Source organism: Myxocyprinus asiaticus, chromosome 22 (genome assembly GCF_019703515.2).
Source record: "Myxocyprinus asiaticus isolate MX2 ecotype Aquarium Trade chromosome 22, UBuf_Myxa_2, whole genome shotgun sequence".
Classification (NCBI taxonomy): domain Eukaryota; kingdom Metazoa; phylum Chordata; class Actinopteri; order Cypriniformes; family Catostomidae; genus Myxocyprinus; species Myxocyprinus asiaticus.
The window spans coordinates 10,579,368-10,606,058 of NC_059365.1; the positions used below are offsets into that span (position 1 = coordinate 10,579,368).

Below are 26,691 nucleotides of genomic sequence, written 5' to 3' on the forward strand. Positions count from 1 at the left end.
ACTGGGTTTCTCCCCGCTGACATCAGAACATTTTGTGTAAACCCCGCAGTCTCTGGGGAAGGAAACAGAGAGAGCGAAAAAAGAGAGCAAGAAAGGGAGAGCTAGCAACCTAGCAACCCGTCCTCCTGCTGCCATGGAGAGGGGTGAGCAGAGGAGAGGTGCGAGAGAGACAAACCTAAAGGAGAATGACTAGAGGAGAGGGGATGCAAGCACTGGGCAAACTCAGGGATTCCCTCATCTGGGGCTCACACCAACCCACATCCCAGGGATCACCCCACACACCACGGACTGCAGCAGTAATGAGATTCAGTTACTGCAGAGCCTTATGTAACAGGCTAGGGACATTTTTGCCTGTGATACACTCATACAGTCATGCAAACACAACAAGAATGTACACAAACACCAAAGTAGAATTAGCATTATCTTAAAAGCACATTGTTACTTGTGATAATTTAAAATGCAGAATAGCATTTTAAAGTTGCATTTAAAGGAAACTGAATTCAGTGGAAAACAAGACCAGAAATGATTAAACTAATACTGTATTGAGCTATTACAACAGAATACATTCACGTAGTGGTGTCCAGAAATCTGAGACCACTAGCAAAAATGATTCATTTTAATACAATTTTACAACCCCAATTCCAAAAAAGTTGGGACAGTATGAAAAATGTTAATAAAAACAAAAAGGAGTGATTTGTAAATTATATTCACCCTTTGCTAAATTGAAAACACTACAACTACACATTATATGATGTTTTACCTTGTGAATTTCATTGTTTTTTTATTTTGAATGTACAGTAATTTCAAATCAGATGATTGCAACATGCTCCAAAAAATTTGGGACCCCCCCGTCAGACAATATAACACTCACACTACTCCCCCCAGGTCGGACATCACTCCACCACTTTTAAACTTAAACTTGTGTCTTCAGTGCCTAAATGCTTAATAAGTGTTATTAGAAGAAATGGTGATGTTTCACAGTGGTAAACACTCGACTGTTCCAACTTTTTTGGAGTGTGTTGTAATCTTCTGATTTGAAATTACTGTACATTTTCAAAACAAACAATGAAATTCACAAGGTAAAACATCATAATGTGTAGTTGTAGTGTTTTCAATTTAGCAAAGGGTGAATATAATTTACAAATCACTCCTTTTTGTTTTTATTAACATTTTTCATACTGTCCATACAAATTATGTTTTCTGTATAACAATTTGAGTGGAAAGTTTAATTGGCAAATCAACATGAATTTTATCCCAGCACGATTTGGGAATTTTTCCAAAGAGCATCTTGTGTGCTTCAATTGAAGGAAGAAAATATTACCTTTAGTACAAAGAAGTTAACATGGTCAATGTCACAATTTTGCTTTTGCTTTAGTGACCTAGAAAATAGTGCAGAATAAAAGTAAATAAATAATGTTTTTCATTTTATGTCATAACATTTCCTAAATCTTTCAAAACCTTAAAACTGGGTTTATTTTCAAATTTAAATAAGTTGTGAGATTTTTGGACCCCGCTGTAAATAATACAAATATTCAAAATATATTTAGGGTAACACTTCTACAATAAGGCTCCATTTGTCAACATTAGTTAACGTGAACAATATATTTTTTTTACAACATTTATTAATATTGGTTAATGTTTTTTCAACATGTAATAAAGTTGTATATGTTAACATTAGTGAATGCACTATGAACTAATATGAACTAACGTTGAACAATTGTATTTTTATTATCTAAAATGAACAAAGATTAATAAATATATTGTTAATCATCAGTTCATGATACCTAATGCATTAACTAATGTTAATGAATGGAACCTTTTTGTAAAGTGTTACCATATTTAGTTTAGATTCCTATTTTACACAGAAAAGTGTTATACTGAACATAGCATGTCACATGGCATGTGCAGTTTAATTATGCAAGCTCTTGTGAGATAAACTGGAGAAAACCTGACTTGAAATGTGTCTGACTGCAAGTGTTATTCATCATTGCACTTTCTTTTTGCTTCACTGTTTATTTGCACAGTTAAACTGGTTTTAATCGGTAAAGATAATTAGCTTTCTCGTTACAGAGATTTGAGATACACGCCACTCAGCATTCATTACTGCTGCACTAAAGCTCTTGCTTTAAGTCATTATCTATCTGTAATAAGGTTAAGTCCCTCAGTTTGCAAACTGATTTTATTGGATTGCTTGCGCCCCCTAGTGGCATTGCTTAGTATTGGTATGTGTTCTATGGCAACTATAACTGTTATCATATTGCTCTCAATATTGTGATTAAAACTCACACCACAACAACCTTCATTTTACAATTACACACTCACAGGGCCAAATGGCATTTCTTTTCCCAAAAGAAACGTTTGCCATTTTTTTTCCTAGAGTAAAATAAAGAGAGGCTAGGAAATTATAGGAAGAAGGGGAATTGGAAAACGTCGCAACTCAAGATTCAAACTAACAAATCCAGTACAGATCAGTACATCAGGATAACATACCCACCGTTCATGAGACGTTCTGGAGCAACAAGCAAAATGACAATGAGTAGTTTGACAAGTAAAAATTCCCAGTAAATTTAAACCAAAGCGTCGCAAAATAATTAACTTAGGAGTTAAATTTAAAAAATAGATACATTAGTACTGAAAAACAAATTAAATAAATGACCCATCATGGATGTTGTAATTACATTTTTATTGAATAATAACTGAAGGTGAGTTAGTACACACTTAGCAGCAATCTTGAGGCTCCTATCTATTTTCATTCTTTTAATATACAGTATATTAAGAGTATTAAGAATTGGCACAAACAATATATTAATGTTGACTACTCTCGCACAGCTTAAATCTGTATACGCAATAATACCATCCAAACAAATTAATGAAAATATAAGAAACTAAATATAAAACTAATTTGTCATGTCTTTGAGGTGAACTAAAAAAAAAAAGTTAAAATTGTAATTTGAATTATGCAAATAAGTGAAAAACAATATATAACAAAGGCAAGAATGAGTGAGACTCACTTGACATTTTGTGTGGGTTGGTAAACATCACCCCAAATTTAAATTTCATTAAAAGAAAACTCTTCAAATGAAAAAAAAACTTTTGTCTTAAGAAATAAAATTACGCAGGAGACTGAGATAAGGGAAATGTGTCAAGTAGTTGACAATCAGCACTGAATTGAAGATCATGAAAAACTTTAAGACAGCAGTGTGTAATGACTACAGATGCATGTTATTTCTAAACCTTGTGTTCATACGGAAACATCTACATCTGCTAGGCTGAATCTAATTTATTTGATGTATGTTACCTACACTTTTTGCACTGTTAAAATAAACTGTAAAATGATCGCCAATCATTCTCCTACACAACTGTCCCCTTTTTTACCATTTAAGATCAATCACATTTCTTTTCTCTACAAAACGAAAGAAACGCAGAGAGAAGACAAAACATCATAAATTAAAACACTCCAATATGCAAAAAACAATAACACTTTTTACAAGAAATTAACATCTTTCTGTACATCCTATTTTATGTAGAAGTGAAAATTAAATGTAAACGTCCAAAAAGAAAAAAATTATATTTTAAAAAAGCCAACTGGACTAAGGCAGATGTTTTGTAAAGTCAATAGAATTATGCAAATGAACAATTTTCGTTAATTTAAATTAATTAACAGATTGAATAGAGACATTAGATATGTGCAAAACATTTGAGTCTTAATCTCAAAACAGTTCCTAATCCATGTCATTCAATCTGACACATAACTGAGCTCCTTTCATGTACAGCAGCGCCCCTACCAGCTCTTAGTTGTATGCAACATTGTGCCCCAAAATGCAGTGCCCAGCAGACACAAATCAAATACCAAACCCCAAATCCTTTAGTCCTGAACATGCTGTGCTGGGAGACACATCTGCCCACATTTGGATTTAAGGATATACACTGAATTTGATGAACCGGGATCACAGGGTCGAATAGGCAATACTGGAATCAAAATGTAAAGAAAAACTCTCCTAAAATGTTATGCTAAGCCTGACCGAGTCCAAACTGTACAAATTGATACTGCATAAGCAGAGATGAATGATGGGTAATCTCTGCAGGCCATAACAAACCTAACATAGAAACAGTTCACTTAAACTCAGTGATTCTTGTGTAGCACAGAGATGCATTCACACAGAGTGACTCAATCATTAGGATACTAAAAACAGAATGAACAAACCATCAAACCCAGGGCAAAGTGAATCAGGCTGTTTTCAAGGGATATTGTCCTTTACTGGCCATCATGTGATTTCAGTTTTCATCTTTTGCTCCACCAAAAACACCAGATATCTGATGTACTACTAATCTGATATGCTATTTATAACATCCTTTGAAATGATATTTTTTATAATGCCGTAATGTCTAAAACATGCAGCGGTAACATCACATTATATTAAAAACCTCAAAAGCAATGAACGACACACTAGTTGTTAAATTCAGCAATACTGGCATCATAAGAGCACCAAGTATTTCCAGCTCAGGCCTTTCGAGTGTCTGTATTTTCCAGTAGAGATATGACCTCTCCGAGCATAAATATTCAACACAAACTCAAGGGCTCCTGATGTTCTCATGTGTTAAATGAAGCTTTTATATGTCATTTAAAGGGATAGTTCACCCAAAAATAAAAATTCTCACATTTACTCATCCCCATGCCATCCCAGATGTGTACGACTTACTTTCTTCTGCTGAACACAAATGGAGATTTTTAGAAAAATATCTCAGCTCTGTAGGTCTATACAATGCAAGTGAATGGTGGCCAGAACTTTGACAGTCCAAAAGGCACATAAAGGCAATCCATAAGACTCCAGTGGTTAAATTGATGTCTTCTGAAGCAATGTAATAGTTCTTGGTGAGAAACAGATCAATATTAAGTAATTTTTACTATCAATCTCCACTTTCACTTTCACATTCTTCTTTTGTTTTTGACGATTCCCATTCTTTGTGCATATCACCACCTAGTGGGCAGGGAGGAGACTTTATAGTAAAAAAGGACTTAAATATTGATCTGTTTCTCACCCACACCTATCATATACCTTCTGAAGATATGGATTTAACCACTGGAGTTGTGTGAATTATTTATTATGCTGCCTTTCTGTGCTTTTTGGAGCTTCAAAGTTCTGGCCACCATTCACTTGCATTGCATGGACCTACAGAGCTGAGATATTCTTCTAAAAATCTCCATTTGTGTTCAGCAGAAGAAAGAAGGTCATACATATCTGGGATGGCATGAGGGTGAGTAAATGATGATAGAATTTTCATTTTTGGGTAAACTATCCCATTAAAAGCCTATTTGTCCTGTGCTGGTTTCTTGCCTGTCCCATAGCGTGTGTCCTACATGCTAAAAAAAGGGGACTGGCCTCTATTATGGGAAACATTTGGCTTTCAATAATATTGGTAAATAAAATGTATTTATATGGTTTTAGCTTGAAATTTGTGGTTAAAAGGGCAAGTGAAATGATCCAGAAGAGTTTATAAATTTCTTTTCATGTGCAGGCTCTGCATTCTGGGCTTATGCTTTATAGAGGTGACCACTAATATTAAGGACCCAGCCTTACTTAGCACACAAACACGGAAGTGCACACACATACATTAGATAAATGGTTTGAAGTGGGAAGCTTTGAGAACTGTCTTGTTAACCACGAAAGCCTGTTGTCTAAACTTCAAACTGCATTAAACCTGCAAGATAAAAACAGCTCCAGGCAATGCATCTTATGTGTATCTGAATGAGTCGGTATGAATCTATAAAAGCAAAAGGCTCTAATGTTTGGTTGTTAGTATGGAGTATAGAGTATGTACTGTCTGTTTTCCAGGGATGGTGAATGCAGTGTGACTTATGGTGATTCAGCATTGTTGTTGGCCGTGGTGGTGCTTTTCTTCTTTGGCTGTTTCTTCACCGTCTTGGTGGTCTGGCCAGATTAACAGAAAAAACAAAAGGAAGAGAAAGAGCATGCATAAAAACCCTATTTACTCTATATAAAAAATACACTAACCTACTCAAGCAACTGGATGAACAGAGCACATTTCAGTGCAGGCACATGCTCATCGTAGCACATTCACATATAGGCATGGGAAAATGTGGATGCACATTTTCACATTTAAAAAGATATTTCTCATTATGATTTGTAATGAAACGGGTGGATGTAACAGACTATTTCAGAGAACTACCACAGATTTCTAGTGGCAAAATAAGCTTTTGGTTGTGGGTATTATAAATAATTTCCACAAAACATCTAGGCTAGAACCATATAAGGGACAAGAAGAAAGCTAAGCTTTACAAATAATTGAAATATAATTTTTCATATTAAAACAATAGTTAGTTCAGAAATAAGAATTCTTTCATCATTATTCACCTTCAGGTCATTCGAAACTTTCAGTGGATTTTTCAGTAAATAACGATAAGCATACAAAGCTATTGTATAGCTTCAGAAGACACAATATAACGCACAAATCATGGACTTTACTTTTTCGTCCTTTTTGAAGCTTGACAGCCACTGGTCACCATCCACTTTCATTGTAAGGAAAAGAGCAGCGTGAACATTCTGCAATTTATCTCATTTCTAGGACTGGGCAATATATTGAATATTCACGATATAATCAATATATAAGATTAAGCAATATCGCGAATATCCCAGTGATTTTAACGTGCTTTTTATTTGGCCATTAAGTTTCATGAAGAGCATCAGAAGACTAATTTCACGATCTTTTGGGTCTGCACAATTAATCAAAATAACATCCAAATGGTTATACGGTCATATGCGATTATTAAATGGCAAAAGGCTGCAATTAAAGACAGATCCACATGGTCTGTGTGCACTTCAGAATAAGAAGGGCTCGTGTTTTTAGTGCTTTTAGAGCAGTTCACATGCATTGTGAAAGAACAGTACAGCAGGTTCAAGCATTCGCGCAATTCCAAACATTAGTAAAAAAAAAAAAAAAAAGTAAAGCAGATCTATAAATGCAGCACATTATAATAGAAAAGGAGGAGATGACAGATGAGGAACATTGTTAATTGTCAAACACATACTGACCCTGCACTTTCAGTGTCAAAATAAAAGCTCTAGGTGAAGTAAATAGGACAGAAATATATTACTTTTGTATAAAACAAATCTAATCCTCAAAATAATAATAATTCAGTATTATACTATAATAATAAACTTGACTGGGTCCCAGAGTAATAATTTATTATGCAATATTAAACTGGCTTACAAAAAATAAGTGACGTAGTTTTTGCACATCTTGTTCATTCACAAAAATTTTTTTGTAAAAATATATGAAGGCAAATACTGTAACACTTTATTAATCTACTCTGTATTATTGTATATAAAATATAAATACAGAAGTGCATATTAATGAAAATTATTAAATATCTTTCTACCTTGTGTTCATTTAGTGAAATACAGTGGGAAACATGCCTTCATTATTTTGAAATAGATTTTTATTAAATGCCTTTAAAATATTGAATCTACTTGGCTACAACGGCTGTTTGGATGAAATTATGGTTCCTCCGATTTAAATCCGTTTTGAGCCATTTCAGAGCTAATATAATATAATATAATATAATAATATAATATTAGATAGATAGATTATCGTCAATTAGATGAAAAATATCTAGATATAATTTTAGTAGCCATATCGCCCAGCCCTAATCTCATATTTACATTTTCATTTATTCATTTAGCAGACGCTTTTATCCAAAGCGACTTAGTTCATTCAAAGTATATATTGTATCAATTTATGTGTTCCCTGGGAATCGAACCAATGATCCTGGCATTGATAGCGCCATGCTCTACCAGTTGAGCTACAGGAACCCCAGTTGGTTAAAAAAAAAAGAAATTTGATTTTGTAACAACATGGACTTGAGCAATTGATTACTTTTTTTTTTTTTTTTATGTCTCCGTGAACTATTCCTTTAAGAAAAGGAAAGAGGGAGCCTGGGTAGCTCAGCGAGTAAAGACGCCGACTACCACCCCTGGAATCGCGAGTTTGAATCCAGGGCGTGCCGAGTGTCTCCAGCCAGGTCTCCTAAGCAACCAAATTGGCCCAGTTGCTAGGGAGGGTAGAGTCACATGGGGTAACCTCCTCGTGGTAGCTATAATGTGGTTCGCTCTCGGTGGGGTGCGTGATGAGTTGTGCGTGGATGCCGTGGAGAACAGCGTGAAGCCTCCACACACGCTATGTCTCCGCGGTAACTCGCTCAACAAGATAACATGATAAGATGCGTGGACTGACGGTCTCAGACGCGGAGGCAACTGAGATTCGTCCTCCGCCACCTGGATTGAGGCGAATCACTATGCCGCCATGAGGACTTGGAGCGCATTGGGAATTGGGCATTCCAACTTGGGGAGAAAAGTGGAGAAAATCCCCCCCCCCCCCAAAAAAAAGAAAAAGAGATGGAGAGGAAAACATAGAGGGAGGAGTAATGCATGAAGTTCTGGTCATTAAAAACTATTTAGGCTTTTCTGAATATTCTGTCTTACTGATGCAATACACAAATGCTGAAAAAGCAACAACTGTCACAACAACAACGTGCTTTCACTAACATAGTTTTTTCGGAGTGAACACAGAAGTATAGGGTATTTGCTTTCATTTTCTCACACTTCCCTAAGTAAAGAGCCATCCACCCTTGCCTGAATCATTGTATTAACTTAAAGTCTGAATAAATGGCTGATGCCTAATAAGAGTCAGTCTATAATTAATAAAAGAAAAAGAGTGTACCTCTGTCTTGGCAACTGAGGGTTTCTTAGCTGCTCTGACACTTGCGGTGCGTTTGGGGACCTTGTCTGCTGCATCCTCATCTGAATGCTCAGTCCTGCTGTCTGACTGGTCATCAGACCGGGAGCTGTGCAGTGATTCATTATCAGTTGGTATAGGCGTGGCACGAACTGAGGAGAACAATAATGAAGGATAGATTTTGTAATTCCTTCTACACTGCGGCACATGCTGACACCATTTATCCCAATGTTGACATGTTATGTTGCGCTCTATATGAGCAGCTGAAGAACGTGTCATGTTTCTGATACCTTTTTATTAGTGTTAAGGCAGCAAATGGTTTGAAGAGGTTGTGTGTGTGTGTCTCTCATGTTCTCTCTGGCTTTGATACCCTGCAAGTCCCACTCAAGACCTCATTCAAAGCCTGAACCACAAAGAGTTCTGAAGTGGAGCATTTTGCTTGTCCATTCACAGTGTAGCTTTGACGCTCTGTAATTCAATGAACATGCTCTGTGGGCTAATAGAATCACCACTGATCTCATTATTGAAATCATTACCTCTGTGGAATCGCAGACAGCTTCGGTTTGTCCTTTTTTGCTGTGTTAGGGCTACTTGGACTGGGCCAACATCCCTCAGATGGACCCAAAACATGTGGGCTATGTTTGGAATGTAACACTAGTGTTCCGCTCATGGCATAATTCTCAATACTGTATGCTCCATTTTTTGAGGAATCAAACTGAAACAATATGCAGTATGCAACGAGCAGTTAATACAGCTACATTCCACATGGCCTCACTGCATGTTTAGTTCAACGAGTGGCATCGTGTACTCTCCAAAATAACTGTTATTTTGCATTTCAACCCAATTTTGTGTAGAATCGCTAAATAATGATATTTGTCAAGATGATGTTTAAAAAAGAAAGAAAAGTGGTTGACATTTCCAGGGCTTCCCGTTCATTCGTCACACTGGAAAGGTCAGCTGGAAGGTCAAGTCTTATACAGTACATTGCATTTCTGGATACAGTATTCTACGCACTATGGTCTGCTGAATAAACAAATGTAGGAAGTCTGTGAACTCTTTGTTTTTTAACACCATGCCAGCTTCTATTTTCATCCAGTTTAAAATATATTGGTAACACTCTACAATGAGGTTCCATTTGTTAACATTAGTTCATGTTAAATAATGTTGTTAACTAACAATGAACGATACTTTTACAGCATTTATTGATCTTGGTTAATGTTCATTTCAACATATAGTAATGGATTTTTAAAATCGAAAGTTGTATGTTAACATTAGTTAATGCACTATGAACTAACATGAACTAACAATGAACAATTGTATTTTTATTAGCTAGCATTTACAAAGATTAATAATTTTTTATGCTGTAAAAAAAATATATACTTTTCATTGTTAGTAGTAGATACCTAACAGAATGCATTAACTAATGGAACCTTATATATACACCAATAATACATTAAAATTCAAAACCATTCCAAGATGTTTAAAATCCATTGTTCATACAAACTCTGACATGAATTCTGGACTGACTTTGTTAAACACCTTTTCAAACATACTAGAGAAAAAGTACGAGTAGTAGGATTGTACGCGGTTTCAATCATTGTCATGCTCTTCTCTCCATAACACCCTCTGCCTTTTTCCACTTGACCTCCTTCATGGGTCACAACCTTTAAAGATTTATGAATGGCATGACGACACAGCATGTGAAGAGGTTAAATGCTGAGGAATCCCGCCATTTAGGGCCCCAGCAAAGAGTGAGTTGCATATGAACAAACTGCAGAAGACATTCACCCCTCCTCTCTCTCTGTCATCAAGTGGGCAGCAAAATCACATGCTGGTCACATCAGCATCTGCATTATAAACAGGCTGGGACAATAGCTGCCTGCAGAGCGGCTATAAGTGAGTCAGCACACACACACACACACACACACACACACACACACACACACTAAAAAGAACCCTGACCAATGCGTTTGAACAGGCTAGGACAGACTATTATAAATATGTGAGTTTTTTCACACAATCGGTGTGTATGTGCTGAGTGTACGTTATGAGGGTTTAGTGCAGTGAGCAAGTGTGTGCAAGTAGAGATAGGACTGTAGTTGCACTGTATGTTACCTGTGCGCATGGCTGATTTAGCACGTGGTAGCGTGGCTGCAGTGTGGGTGTCGTCTGGCAGTTGCAGCTCGCTTTCATTCTGAATCAGAGTCAAATCCTGCATGCTGAAACTGCGCAGCTTATCCGATAACACACCTTGACCCTGTAGGATTTAAATACACAAACACGCTGCAAGTCAAGTCTGGACACGCTTGAATTAATTTGTATCTCGTAATCTTGAAAACCTTTTGATCAAAAGGCTTCTGCTTAAATGCTTGAAAATAGTTTTGTGTAGACTATATAAATTGTGCCTACATATGGATGTCTTTTCAAAACTAAAAATGTTTATTTTTTAAAATGGATGAGTTAGACAAAGTCCCATATAATTTTTTTTTTTTTTTTTTTTACAGTTTCTATAAAATCACAAACACCACTGCAACTGAACATAGTACATAAAAACAAAAGATCTCATAAACCCTAGGGCTGTGAAATCGCTTAGACACATTTTTACAGGTATAAATCATTGATTCAAGTATACGTACAGTATAAACGCCATAAAATCTGTGGTAATTAAAAGCTGGGCAAGATCTTCTGTCATTTTCCAGTGGACTTTTTAAAAATCTAAATGGTTAGATTTACTTAATATCAAGCTTTATTGGCAAGACTAACTTAAATGTACATTGCCAATACATTATTAGACACTATACATACAGTAGGGGTGGGCAATATGACCAAAATCTTATATCACGATATGAGTAATTTTATATCACGATAACGATATACAGGTGCATCTCAATAAATTAGAATGTCGTGGAAAAGTTCATTTATTTCAGTAATTCAACTCAAATTGTGAAACTCGTGTATTAAATAAATTCAATGCACACAGACTGAAGTATTTTAAGTCTTTTGTTCTTTTAATTGTGATGATTTTGGCTCACATTTAACAAAAACCCACCAATTCACTATCTCAACAAATTAGAATACATCATAAGAACATTTTTAGTGAATTGTTGGCCTTCTGGAAAGTATGTTCATTTACTGTATATGTACTCAATACTTGGTAGGGGCTCCTTTTGCTTTAATTACTGCCTCAATTCGGCGTGGCATGGAGGTGATCAGTTTGTGGCACTGCTGAGGTGGTATGGAAGCCCAGGTTTCTTTGACAGTGGCCTTCAGCTCATCTGCATTTTTTGGTCTCTTGTTTCTCATTTTCCTCTTGACAATACCCCATAGATTCTCTATGGGGTTCAGGTCTGGTGAGTTTGCTGGCCAGTCAAGCACACCAACACCATGGTCATTTAACCAACTTTTGGTGCTTTTGGCAGTGTGGGCAGGTGCCAAATCCTGCTGGAAAATGAAATCAGCATCTTTAAAAAGCTGGTCAGCAGAAAGAAGCATGAAGTGCTCCAAAATTTCTTGGTAAACGGGTGCAGTGACTTTGGTTTTCAAAAAACACAATGGACCAACACCAGCAGATGACATTGCACCCCAAATCATCACAGACTGTGGAAACTTAACACTGGACTTCAAGCAACTTGGGCTATGAGCTTCTCCACCCTTCCTCCAGACTCTAGGACCTTGGTTTCCAAATAAAATACAAAACTTGCTCTCATCTGAAAAGAGGACTTTGGACCACTGGGCAACAGTCCAGTTCTTCTTCTCCTTAGCCCAGGTAAGATGCCTCTGACGTTGTCTGTGGTTCAGGAGTGGCTTAACAAGAGGAATATGACAACTGTAGCCAAATTCCTTGACACATCTGTGTGTGGTGGCTCTTGATGCCTTGACCCCAGCCTCAGTCCATTCCTTGTGAAGTTCACCCAAATTCTTGAATCGATTTTGCTTGACAATCCTCATAAGGCTGCGGTTCTCTCGGTTGGTTGTGCATCTTTTTCTTCCACACTTTTTCCTTCCACTCAACTTTCTGTTAACATGCTTGGATACAGCACTCTGTGAACAGCCAGCTTCTTTGGCAATGAATCCTTGTGAAGGGTGTCAATGATTGTCTTCTGGACAACTGTCAGATCAGCAGTCTTCCCCATGATTGTGTAGTCTAGTGAACCAAACTGATAGACCATTTTGAAGGCTCAGGAAACCTTTGCAGGTGTTTTGAGTTGATTAGCTGATTGGCATGTCACCATATTCTAATTTTTTGAGATAGTGAATTGGTGGGTTTTTGTTAAATGTGAGCCAAAATCATCACAATTAAAAGAACCAAAGACTTAAACTACTTCAGTCTATGTGCACTGAATTTATTTAATACACGAGTTTCACAATTTGAGTTGAATTACTGAAATAAATGAACTTTTCCATGACATTCTAATTTATTGAGATGCACTTGTATATCACGATATGGTAATTTTTTTAAAATCAAAAATAGCTTAATATACTAAACCATATTTTAATACCTATTTTTTAATTAAATACTTCAAATACTTACATCCTCTTATATCATTTTCCAATATAATAATTTGGAGCGTGTCTGGGAGAAGCTGGAGGACATGGAAAACCATAGCCGACGGAATAACGTCCATATCGTGGGAGTCCCGGAGGGAGTGGAGGGACAGGATATGGTGGAATTCCTTGATGGGCTCTTTTCGAGTCTACTCGACATAGCAGTCCATAAGCTGGAAATCGAGCGAGCTCACAGAGTTCCGGCTCCACGATCCATGGAAGGAGACAGGCCCCAATCAATTTTGGCCAAATTTCTGAGATCATCCGATAAAGATCTTGTGTTACGCGAGGTGATGAGTAAAGGAAGGCTTTCTTGTAAGAACCACAGCATTTTCTTGTTCCCAGACTTTGCGAACTCGACAAGAGAGAAACGTGATTGATTCAAGGAATGCAAGAAACTTTTACATCAACGGAAAGTCGCTTTCGCACTGATATTCCCGGCCAAACTGAGAATAGATGCTAAGGATGGCCATAAAACATTCACATGCCCACAGCAAGAGATGTCTTTCATAAAGTCAATGGAGTGAGTAAGTCATCTTGTGGTACTCACTTTGAAGCCAAGTGGACCAGCTCACTGAATATTCGCTTGACTGTTTGAAGATTCTGCACGCTCTTTTTCTGCTGGTTCCGCCTAGCAGCTGGAGTTTATATATTGTAGAGCAACACACCTCCGGGACGGTTTGAATCTACATGCTCATTTTGCATGTAGATTCATGGATGAATCTACATGCTCATTTTGCTTAGTCCGCCTGTTGGCTGGAGTTTATTTTGTGGAGTATTTCTGGCTATGGATCTATTTCTAAGTCAATTGAGTAAGTCATTTGCTTGCACTCATGTTGCAGCCGAGTGGACAGGCTCACTGAACATTCGTTTGACTGTTTGTAGAATCTGCACGCTCTTTTTGTGCTAGTTCCACCTAACGGCTGGAGTTTATTTTGTAGAATAACACACCTACAGGACAGTTTTATGGATGAAGCTGCACACTCTTTGTGTTTATTCTGCCTATTGGCTGGAGTTTTTTATAGATTATTTTTAGCTGTGTAATTCTGTCTCATAAATTTTCAATAGAAACACCGGATTTGAGCAATCCGATGGCAAGGTTGTCACGGGGGCTCTCGTAGGCGTGCATGGGCTGTTTGAGTTTGAAGGGATGGACGCCAGTTGGCGCTGTCGTGCGTGGGGTTAATGCGCACATTTTTCTTTTTTCCGTTTTTTTGGTTCTAGGGGATGTTCGGGGTTTGACTATTGCACTAATGTTGGAATGTGGTCTTTATAATCTTGTCTTTGACACACAATCTATTTTTTCTTATATGTCAAAATGTAAAATGTTACTATGAGTGGATTGTCTCTCTCTCCACGTGAAATGTGAATGCTTTGGGGCACCCCATAAAAAGAACAAAGGATATTTCTCTTCTTGAGCATAAGAAATATGATATAGTGTTTCTTCGAGAAACGCACCTTTCTCCGTAGGAAGTTGAAAAATTTGGAAAGATAAGGGGTGGGCATTTTTCTTTTTATAGTGCTGGCTCAAGTAAGAGCAGGGGAGTCAGTACACTGATAAGGAAACCTTATCCTAACCTAACAGAGTAAAGAAATTAGGAAGAGTCATTATTGTTTTTGCTGACATTCAGGGACAAAGTCTTATTTTGGCTAATATTTATGCACCTAACGTTGATGATCAGGGCTTTTTTATAGATCTTGATGGGATGCTGCAAGCCGCTGGTACCTCTCATGATATAATATTGATAGGAGATTTTAATCTTTTGATGAACTCAGTCCTTGATCATAGTGAAGCAAAAGTGTGCAAGCCCCCTAGAGCAACAGTGTTGCTTCACAGGATGTGTAAAAATCTTGGTCTTACAGATATTTGGAGACTTTTGAACCCATCTGGTAGGGACTATAAAATTTGTTTTCATCAGTCCATAAGATTTACTATAGAATAGATTTTTTAAATATATCTAAGTCCCTCATTTCATCTATTGTTGATTGCTCAATTGGAAACATTTTAATCTCAGATCATACCCTGGTGTGTTCAGAGGTGTTGCCACATACGGAGAAAAAGAAATCATACAGTTGCCGCTTTAATGTATCCCTTTTGCAAAATCCTGAATTCCAAAAAATGCTAAAGGCTGAAAACAATGTTTATATGGAGACCAACTGGTCCTCAGTATCCTCTGTGGGCATGGCTTGGGAGGCACTTAAGGTGGATCTTAGGGGCCGGATCATACAGTATGCCTCATTCACCAAAAAAACCAAAGCACAAGAACTCGTGAAATTGGAAGGGAATATTAAAAGTGCAGAGGCAGTGCTGAAGCACCGAATGTCATCTAATGGCCTCAGAGAATTGACCCGATTGAAATACTATTAGATATTAGATCTATATAGATATAGAAACTAGATATAATACTATGTTGTCACAGAAGGTGGTGTTTTGGCCATTCATGGCAAGACAGAGGACAAAGCAGGGAAGCTTCTGGCTAGATATATAAAACAGAGACTCTTTTTCTACCATTCCCTCAGTGAAATCTGCTGGTGGTGAAATATTTACCTCGGCCATTGATATTAATAATAACTTTTAAAGAATTCTATCTTGATCTCTATAGCTCCATGTCTTTGTCTACTGATGAAGATATTAGAAACTTTGTGGAACCATTAGAACTTCCTAAACTGACGACTGAGCAAAGAAATTCTCTTGATTCTGAGATAATCTTGGAGGCCAGATGGTTTTGCCGCTGAATTTTTTAATGTTATGCTACAGAACTGGCTCCACTTTTGCTAGAAGTTTATATGGAATCATTAAAGAATGGAAAGATTCCGCCAACCAAGACAAGCTCGAATCAGTCTGATTCTTAAAAAGGACAAAGATCCAAGCGAGTGTAAGTGTTACCATCCAATTTCCCTGATCCAGCTAGACATTAAAATATTGTCAAATATTTTGGATAACTGATCAAGTAAAGTTATGACATCTCTTATACATATAGATCAGGTGGGGTTTATTCGGGGCCGTAGCTCTTCTGACTAGGCGTTTCATCAATATCATGTGATCAGTGGCGAATGATCAGACTCCGGTCGCTGCCATCTCACTTGATGCCGAAAAGGCATTTGATATGGTAGAATGGGATTATCTTTTTAAGATTTTGGAAATGTACAGGTTCGGGAATACTTTTATTGGATGGATTAAGTTACTTTATAGACACCCGGTAGCGGCGGTACAAACAAATGGAGAGGAGCACCCGGCAAGGTTGCCCTCTTTCCCCTTTTTTGTTCTGACTCTCCCTGAAACCATTAGCAGCCACGATAAGTGAGGAGGATGATTTTCCAGGGTGTGGTGGCGGGAGGTGTGGCGCAAAAGTTTTTGCTTTACCCAGATGATATTTTATTATTCATCTCTGACCCTACTAGATCTATACCTTGCCTCCACAGAATTATTAATTCCTTTTCTAAGTTCTCAGGATACAGAGTTAATTGGTCTAAATACGAAGCTTTGGCTCTGACAGCATGCTGCCCGGTAACAGCTTTTCAGCCGGGCGCCTTCCAGTGGCCCAAACAGGGCATTAAGAATTTGGGTATTTTATTCCCAGCAAATGTGTGTGATTTAGTTAGTTAATTTGGACTCTTTAATAAAAAGGTTTGTGCGATGTGGGCAGGTGGGCTTCATTACATTTATCTAAAATTGGGAAGGTTAATGTTATTAAAATGAACTGTATTTCAAAATTCAACTACCTGCTATAATCTCTCCCTATAGGAGGTCCCCCTCTCTTATTTCAAGCAATTGATAGCATAGCGAAGTCCTTTATTTGGAATGGTAAACGTTCCAGGTGACACTTCTGTAAGTTGCATAGGCCGATTGACAAAGGTGGGCTAGGCCTACCCAAGATTTTGTTTTATTATTATGCATTTGTTCACAGACATTTGGCTTATTGGTCGCTTCCACCTGAGAGAGCCCCTCCCTGGTTTTGTATTGAACAGGAAGTTCTTGCCCCTATTTCGCCATTCTTATTTCAAACTCAACTAACCGGAGAAGCTACACCCTGTTATCTCACATTTGCACGCGGTATGGACAAAAGTGTCCAGAATGTTTAATTCTGACATTTAAATGTTGCTTCGAGCATATGGCTGAACCCCAAGTTATGTATTAATAAGTCCCCTTTCTGTTGGACAGAGTGGATTGTGAGGGAGGTTAATACGATCGGTGACCTTTATGAGAGTGGAGTGTTGAGATCCTTTGAAAATATGGTTCAACATTTTGGGATTCCCAGGTCTCAATTCTTTAGGTATGTACAGCTGCGCCACCTGCTTTGTACTATTCTTGGGAGTAGCATACCCCCCCCCCCCCCAAAGTGGCAGAGACTCTGGGAGTGGTGATTACTGCTTTTGGAAAAGGTCATGAGGCATCAGTGTATTACTCCATGCTAATTCAGAGTCTGAGGGACGGAGCTTCTCTCAAGAGATTATGGGAGAAAGATTTAAATTTGGTATTGGAGAAGGGAGTGTGGGCTAGGATTCTAAAAAACATCAAGTCTACATCTAGAGATGCAAGGGTGTCTTATGCAATTTAAGCTTTTACATCGATTCTATTGGACCCCCTCTAGATTGTATAGGCTTTGTCTTAAAGACACACCCACCTGCTGGCGATGCCAATCAGAAGACTGGGACACAACCCATGTTTTTTTGATGGTGTTAAGATCCAAGAATTTTGGTTGAGGGTTCAGAGTTTTATGTGTGACCCATTGGGCACTCAAATTTCATTTTGCCCCAGACTCTGTATTTTAGGCGATGTGGCGGTCATTAATATAGGGAATAAACACATAACAAATTGGGTCCTAGCCGGTGTTATGATTGGCAGACAGGTCATGCTTAGGGGATGGAATTCAGCTGGAGCACCCTCATTTCAGGAGTGGTGCACAGAGATGGGCAGGGTGGTGGCATTTGAGGAGGTATCGTAAAGAAGGCTAGGCAACCGGGAGTTGTTTGAAAAAAAGTGGGGCAGTTATTTGGCATTTTTGGAGGGCTCTTGGGGAGGGGCAGTGGAGAGGGACTTATAGTTTTAAATATGTATATTTATTATTATTTTTTTATTTTTTTTTTTATATGTGTGTACTCGGGCTTGGCCACAGGGATGTTTGTTGGGGGTTGGGTTGGGGATTGGGAGGGGAGGAAAATAATGGGGTTCAAGGGGGATAATGGTTGACTCTGTACAAGAATGTTTTGTTGTGTTGTGTGTCATACTTGAGGAGCAACCAATAAAAATGTCAGTTTACAAAAAACAAAAAACAAAACAAAAACTTGGTTTTAAATCATTCTTACCATAATGCTGAATTTCACATTATGCCACATTTCAGTCTGATATGTTGTTGACCAATATTATTATTATTATTATCATCTAACCTCAAGAAACTGAAAATCTTCCCAAAGCAATGTAACAAAGAAAATAATGCATAAGCTGAAAAAAAATTTGGGCGGCCAAAAAAAAAAAATGTATGACATAAAACCTTGCCCATGTTTCTTAAGTTCTCTGCCCACTGATAGATAAGCCCATGCTGGGCACATTTACATATAACAATATAGCAAAATCTCTATCGATTGACACTTTATATCTTCGCCACGATATCAGCCCTAACATAAAAATACAAAACAAATTGAATGCTGAAGTTTAAAATCTCAGTACTATTATTTTCAGTGGTTGCCGTTCATTCTCTATTGCGCACATGCTAGGTCTCTTTTGCGCAGGTTCGCTTTGGATACTGACTGGTTCAGATGACAGTGAGTGAGCACTTTGGGGCGAAGAGAAGAGATATGGCAGCTGGCCCATATCTCTCCCACACCTGGCTCACCACTTGCAGTGAAGCCTCCATTCTCCGTACTTCAAATCTGCTCCAGTGTTTATTATGCCCTGGATATGCACCGTGCGTAATGTATAAGTGTGCGCTGCTCCACACAATCAGTTTCTGTGCTATATGTGCAGTCATGTCGAGCCTGTACCTCCTGAAAATTAATTTATACCAATTTTATCCACAGGAAGTAAGGAAAAACATTAGTAAAGTTTCAGGAAGTGAAAACAAAAATGGATAATGCATTAATTTTGTTTACTTTTCCAAGCCCTAATAAACACATATTCAGTAACACATTAAATCCTGTGTCGTCTAACAGTTATTTCACCTTGGTGGCAGCTGTGACTGCTGCAGTGGCTGCGATATTCAGGCCTCTCTTCCCAAACCGCATCATGGTCTCATAACTGCGGTCTTTAGCTTGAGTTATGTACTCATCAATTTCCTGTAACACACGACATGCAACACTATTCCATTAGTCCATTTGAACAATTGTTTTATTACAAAATAATTGGGCATGTTCATTTGTACCTTCTCTTTATTGGAAAGCGTGGGATGCACAAATTTGCGGTACAGCACACTGGAGCCCTTGGTGTATGGGGACAACAGCCAGATGACAAAAGCAATCTTCAGCTCAAAGTAAAATGGAAACCTGGGAAAATGGGAAGTCCAAATATGGTCTGATTGGAGAGAATAAAAATAATATTTGCACACAGATAATTGTGTAGCTTTATCAAATGGGTGAATCTCACAAAGCCATATTTTATGAAACATATTTTTGTACCATTAAAGGTGCACTCTGTATAATTTTTTTTTTTTTTTTTTTTTTTTTTTTAAGTATGTCGAAGTATGGCTTACACTGCCACCTTTTGGCCTGGATGCTGCATAATTCAAACACAGTAGTTTTCAGTTACCAATACCATTGTAGAAATTCACCATGCACAGGAAGCCAGGATTAATTTAATCCATGAATGAAAGTGTCCAATAACAGGGCAGTTACTGAGATTAAGCAAGTAGTATTCAGCTGGTCACGTGACACTAACATGGCTGCCCCCATTAGGCACGCCTGCTCCATGTAGAATAAAACAGCTTTTATAAGGTTACGGATATGACTGAACTCTTCATCTCACATGAGTGGTCATGATTTTATAAATGTCTCAAAATTAATTTATTTCTCCAGAAGTAAAACATTTTAAATGAGGAAAAAAATTTACTTTGCAAGTTAACTTTGCATTGACATTATTTTCATAACAAAAATGATGATGTGTTTCTCTGTCCCCTTCTACATATCATGGCCAACTTTGACATAACGTGGCCCCATTTCACTGCCGGGCCACTGGAAAAAATCCTGGTTCTCCCGATTGTCAGTCTGCCACTGGATGATGAATGACTTACATTTTAGTTATTATAACAGTGGAATTTGTTATACTGCCTTGAAACTATGCTGCTTTAAAAAAGAAATTGTGATCAGACAGAATAGTTTTCATTGGTGCATTACAGTAATGAGAATCTAATGAGTCATCACAGAAAAAAAATGGGAATTCCAAACAATTGTGAAACACTACGGAATTATTTACGGTAATTTTTTGGGATGAAATATGATCAAGAAATGTTTTAGTGGGGCCTGGGTAGCTCAGTGGTAAAATACGCTGGCTACCACCCCTGGACATCACTAGTTCAAATCCCAGGGTGTGCCGAGTGACTCCAGCCAGGTCTCCTAAGCAACCAAATTGGCCCGGTTGCTAGGGATGGTAGAGTCACACGGGGTAACCTCCTCGTGGTCGCTATAATGTGGTTCGTTCTCGGTGGGGCGCGTGGTGAGTTGAGCGTTGTTGCCGCGGTGGATAGCGTGAAGCCTACACACGCGCTATGTCTCCGTGGCAACGCGCTCAACAAGCCACGTGATTAGATGCGCGGGCTGACGGTCTCAGATGCGGAGGCAACTGGGATTCGTCCTCCGCCACCCGGACTGAGGCGAATCACTATGTGACCACGAGGACTTAAAAGCACATTGGGAATTGGGCATTCCAAATTGGGAGAAAAAGGGGAAAAATCAAAAAAACATTTTTTAAATGTTTTAGTGTGGTTCATCCAAATAGTAACTAACATCTATTCTTTAAAATGTCAATGTTGCCCAATGTGTGATAAATGAAGTGTAATAATTAATATATATATAACCGGAAAAAGCCTAAAATATTCTGTAAACAGTTCACCCACCAGGAGAGGAACATATCCGTGATCGTCTCTGCTGCTGTAAAAAGCGCATATACTATCCAGTACATCATCCATTTCACCTGAGGATGGAAACACAGACAGATGTTATAGTAAAGCACGTGTACACACACCTCATATGACATCAGCACGCATTCAGTCACATGCAGTTACTGAACATAGCCTTGTGCATAATGCAAGACTGGTTTATGAAAGAAATAGTTGTGTGATTGCCAAATCACAAGCAAGTTTGGTCTCCATCTGTTCACACAAGAAAATTATATCCAACTGTGCAATTATCAAAATGAAATAACACTATTGCCTTCAAAAGCAGCAAACGAAATCCAGATCCACAAGAAAACAGATTAAAGGGTTGTGAAAGATCCAAGTTGTTTTCTAAAAAATTCTAGATGCATGAAAGGTGCCCCTATTTGTCTAGATGAGAAAAAAAAAATGGCCAACTGCTGCCCTAATGATTTACATAGCAACCAGTAACTAGACAATACTGATACTCTGAACTCATCCTACCATCTGGGTGTCAAGACATAAATATACAAAAACATGATACATACATGTAGCTAATGATTTAAATAATCTATGTATATTTATACTAAAGGGCCAGTGAGGAAAAAGAAGGCTTTCCTAAGTTAATGGGAAAGCATATTAGCTATTTTTTTTAATTATATTATATTACAGTATATATTGCAGGACTAGGTAACCATCATCACACATCAAATAAGCATGAATAGCAACTGTTGCACTTAATTTACAAACCTAAAATAAAATGTAATGGTCTTTAATGAACCAATATTTTTGATCCGGTTTATGTTAACATTACAAAAAGAGTGAAACAGCGGGACAATATGAAGCCAAATACTCACATACTCCTTGACGTTTTTCGTCTTCACAGCCTTATAGGAGGAATAGGCTGGATAGAGTGTCCCAAAGGCCAGGCTGCAGGGAGAAAAGACCATCAGACTGTAAAATGAGAGCATGCTTCCTGACCCAGAAGATGCAGACAAGTTAATTTTACCATTACACAACAAATTTAAGCATATACAATTTCACTGGCACTAAAGCTAAAGTAGACAATATAGACACTTAAGAGGCAACATTGCTGCCAGTTTCATTCTAACATGTTAGGGGTAGACAGGATATCTCTGGTTCATACAGGAAAAATTCATTTATGGATGTTCCAATCAATACAAGAATATCTGATCAAAATTTTTAGCACAGTACAGTTTAGTTAAAGGGATAGTTCACCCAAAAATTTATATTCTCTCATTTATTCACCCTCATGCCATCCTAGATGTGTATGACATTTCCATTTATGCATTTGGCAGATGCTTTTATCCAAAGCGACTTACAGTGCACTTATTACAGGGACAATCCCCCCAGAGCAACCAGGAGTTATGTGCCTTGCTCAAGGACACAATGGTGATGGCTGTGTGGATTGAACCAGCAACCTTCTGATTACCAGTTATGTGCTTTAGCCCACTATGCCGCCACCACCACTCTAGTGTAAGTGACACAGAAAGTATGACTTTCTTTCTTTTGCAGAACACAAGATTTTTAAAGAATATCTCTGCTTTGTAGGTCCATACAATGCAAGTGAATGGTGACCAAACCTTTGAAACTCCAAAAGGCACATAAAGGCAGCATAAAAGTAATCCATACAACTCTAGTGGTTTAAACCGTGTCTTCTAAAGTGATACAACTGATTTTGGATGAGAACAGACCAAAATATTACTCCTTTTTCACTTCAAAATTTTGACATCAACAGTCTCCTTGGCGATCACGATTTCAAGCTTGATTACACTCCCTAGCACCATCTAGCCCTCTGTGCATGTGTCAAACACTAGGAAGTGTAATTGATCTTGAAATCATGACCATGTTTATTGACTGCAATAGCAAGATGTACAGTGAAAAAAAAGTGACATTTTGGTCTGTTGTCACCCAAAATAGATTGGACCGCTTCGGAAGAGATGGATTAAACCACTGGAGTTTTATGGGTTACTTTTACACTGCATTTATGTGCTTTTTTGAGCTTCAACATTTTGGTCACCATTTTCTTGCATTATATGGTCCTACAGAGCCGAGATATTTTTCTAAAAATCTTTGTGTTCTGCAGAAGAAAGTCATTCACATCTGGGATGGCATGAGCATGAGTAAATGATGACAGAATTATCATTTTAGGGTGAATTATTCCTTTAAAAAGCAAAACCATTAAACTCTTCGCAGTAAACATTATTAATCCTGTTTTACTCACAACCATGTTTCATGGTGTCATTGAAGGCAAACAAAAACAAAATCATTTATGATGGAATAAGCATGAATGGAGATTAATCTACACACAAAGGGACAAAATTAGACACAGATTCACCGCATGTGCACTATGCACTCTGACACACTCTCCCTCTCTGTCTCTCATACACACAAACAGACATGTTATTTTGTGCTGATGTGACAAGATCAAGAACATTCTGCAATGGCGAATCCAATAGAGGCTGTCGGGATACAGGGCAAACCACTCCTACCCACTGCATGCACTGCAGACATCATCTGAAATACGTGTCCCAGTCACGTATCATGTTCACTGGCTTAAAGGGATATACAGTAGTTCAATCAAAAATTAAAAGTTCTGTAATTTATTCACCCTCGTGTCGTTCCAAACCCGTATGATTTTCTTTCTTCCGTGAAACCCAAAAGGAGACATTAGGGAGAATGTTAGGGAGTCAGTCACCATTCACTTTCATGCAATGAAACAGAACGTCTCCTTTTGTGTTCCACAGAAGAAGAAAAAAAGATAAATGGATCTGGAACTATATGAGGACAAGTACATTTCTTTTTGGGTGACCGATCCCTTTCAGCACATGCTTTTACCCATGGTTGTATATATTGTGCATTTATTTTGTCTCTATAAATGTGCATGCTCATGTAGACTGCACACAGTGTAATGCACAGTGAAGCGTGAGAGGATGAAAGTGAGGCATTCTGGCGCATGGCAGATCACATGTCCTCTGTCCCATTTCAACAAGCCTGACTCCCAGAATACATCTGCTCGCCACAGTTAACGCCACTCCTAAGAGCATTCCATAAGATATAGCAAGACCACAATAATGATCAATACATCCTAGCCTTTCTGCCCAGCACATCCTATATGGATCACAGCCTGAGCGCTTGCCATAATCAGTTGATCAGGAAGTTAGTAATCTTACTTGACAGACTCAGTGTGATCCTATGTGAATCAAAGTCACCTGACTGTGTAAATCCCACTCAAGCGCCCACCTGAGACCCACACATACAGAACAAATGTGGGAGTCATGTGGCACAGACTGTCCTCCTTCACATTACATAACATTACTAACAGTAAAAAAAAAAAAAAAAACAATTTGCTGGGCAGGTAGGCCTTATTACTGGTAAACACTTAGCAAACCATTTCAAAAAGACTTTGATCCCAATTTGCAATTTAAAATAAAAAAAACATCTAAGAATATGATGACATCAAAGCACATGAGAGATGATGTCATGGGTGTATTGAATGGATAACAGCTGGAATGCATTAAACCTGCTCATTTGTTTCCGTTTTGAAGCCAAAATGTACTTATTTCACATTTTCTACTAATGTAATTGGTCAATTAAATTACAATATTGTGCATATTTCGCTCCAGGCAACACAAATGGAACCCTCGTCTAGATGGAGTCATCGCTTTGTTATATTAATTTAGTCATTTATTTAATTAATCTGAGTAGACGATTATCTTTATATCCCCTTAAATTTCAACACTAAAGCATTTCACGGAGAAATTAAGCAAAAATGATGTGTGTTTGCAATGAAAAGCGTCATGTATCCGAAGCAACACAACAAACACGCGCGAACGGCATAAACACTCACACCACCATCCGCGAAATAATCCACGACACCATCTTGATCTCTGTGGGGAGTTTTCCTTATTTTAGTGGATTATTCAGCACCTCCATTCCTACACTCCAACACGACTGATGCTGAATATCAGGAGGAATTCCAGCCGATCCCGTGTCTGTGTGTCTCTGAATGGAACAGTGATAACACAAGCTACCGGAGAGAGCCGCTGCATATGCGCTCTGTCACCCCGCTTCTCTTAAAGGGACAGCGACATCTTTACACTTGCTCCGTTTATTATAAACAAAAATTCTGAAAATGTACATTTATTCACTTCTTAACTTACATCTTACTGTCATTTGTGTCAATTCCATCAGACACACAAAAAGCATGCTATTTTAATTTGGTTAATCCAACAAGTGTAAAGGTTTTAATTATCTAATAATATTGTTCAGTAAAGGAGTTAAGTGATAAAATACATTCTATATATATATATATATATATATATATATATATATATATATATATATATAAAATTCTTCTTCTGATTTCATACTATTCTGAAAATCTGACGGAGTTGACAAAATTTAATATTTTTCCATCTTAACCATTTGTTGTACACTGGAGCCATTTCCCCCCACCCCCCTCAGTTGAAGATGCCTCTATAAACTAAACTAAAATGCCAAAATTGATCCCACAATTTTAACAGAAATTATAATAATGAGAATGACGAGTTGACAAGTTGAAGCTGTGACCGCAGAGACTTAATAAACTGTTTGTTTAAAGTTTGAAAAATATCAAACGTACCAGACCACGTGTCCTACTGTTGCATCCACCATGAGCAGGAAGTGGGAAAGGGGTACTCGGAGTTAAAGCTGATCAGGACATTTTCTGATTTATTCAGGATTAAAAAAAAAAAACAATCTGACGGGAGTTGACGCAAAGTGAGGGCAAATTTGATAGGCAGTTTTTTATGGAAAATATCATTGAAAGTTTTCTTAATGTAATGTTTGATATCTTACAGATCCCTACCTTTCATTTGATATGTATGAATTTGTTGCATTTTTAAACACTTTGTTTAGTAGTTTAACATTGTGACCTCTTGCTGAGGACAGGTTAAGTTACATGTGCTTCTGAGTATAGAGCATGCATTTTAAAACATTCTAATGAAATTATTTTAAAATATAAGTAAAAAATGCCGAGTATACACATTTCCTTTAGGTTTAACCTTTCCAGTATTGTTATGAATGTCTTGATTTTTAAAATAAAGATGACTTTTGTATATAAGACGTTTTGTCCTTTATCTCAAGAATCAGTGTTTTATAAAACCATCAGTATGGGTTCTCCTGCAGTGACAAAACAGTGAACTTTTCATATTTTTTGTCATTTTAATTTAACTTTCTTATGACAGCGGTTGCTCATATTAAATGATCACTGTTAAACTTATGGTATGGTACAATCATGGAAACTACAGTCAACATGGTAATTTTC

At 37.7% G+C, this 26,691-nt stretch overlaps 1 protein-coding gene across 1 annotated transcript; it reads right to left on the reverse strand.

Moving 5' to 3' along the window:
* Positions 1-5,203: 5,203 nt before the first annotated feature.
* reep2 (receptor accessory protein 2) lies at positions 5,204-25,416 on the reverse strand. The gene is made up of 8 exons (XM_051650510.1): positions 25,234-25,416; positions 22,220-22,292; positions 21,345-21,421; positions 19,659-19,779; positions 19,459-19,572; positions 10,870-11,011; positions 8,740-8,906; positions 5,204-5,930 (listed from the first exon to the last, which is right to left on the reverse strand). The coding sequence occupies exons 1-8, from the start codon at positions 25,263-25,265 to the stop codon at positions 5,856-5,858; spliced, it is 801 nt and encodes a 266-aa protein (XP_051506470.1). The 5' UTR covers positions 25,266-25,416; the 3' UTR covers positions 5,204-5,855.
* Between the last annotated feature and the right edge of the window lie 1,275 nt (positions 25,417-26,691).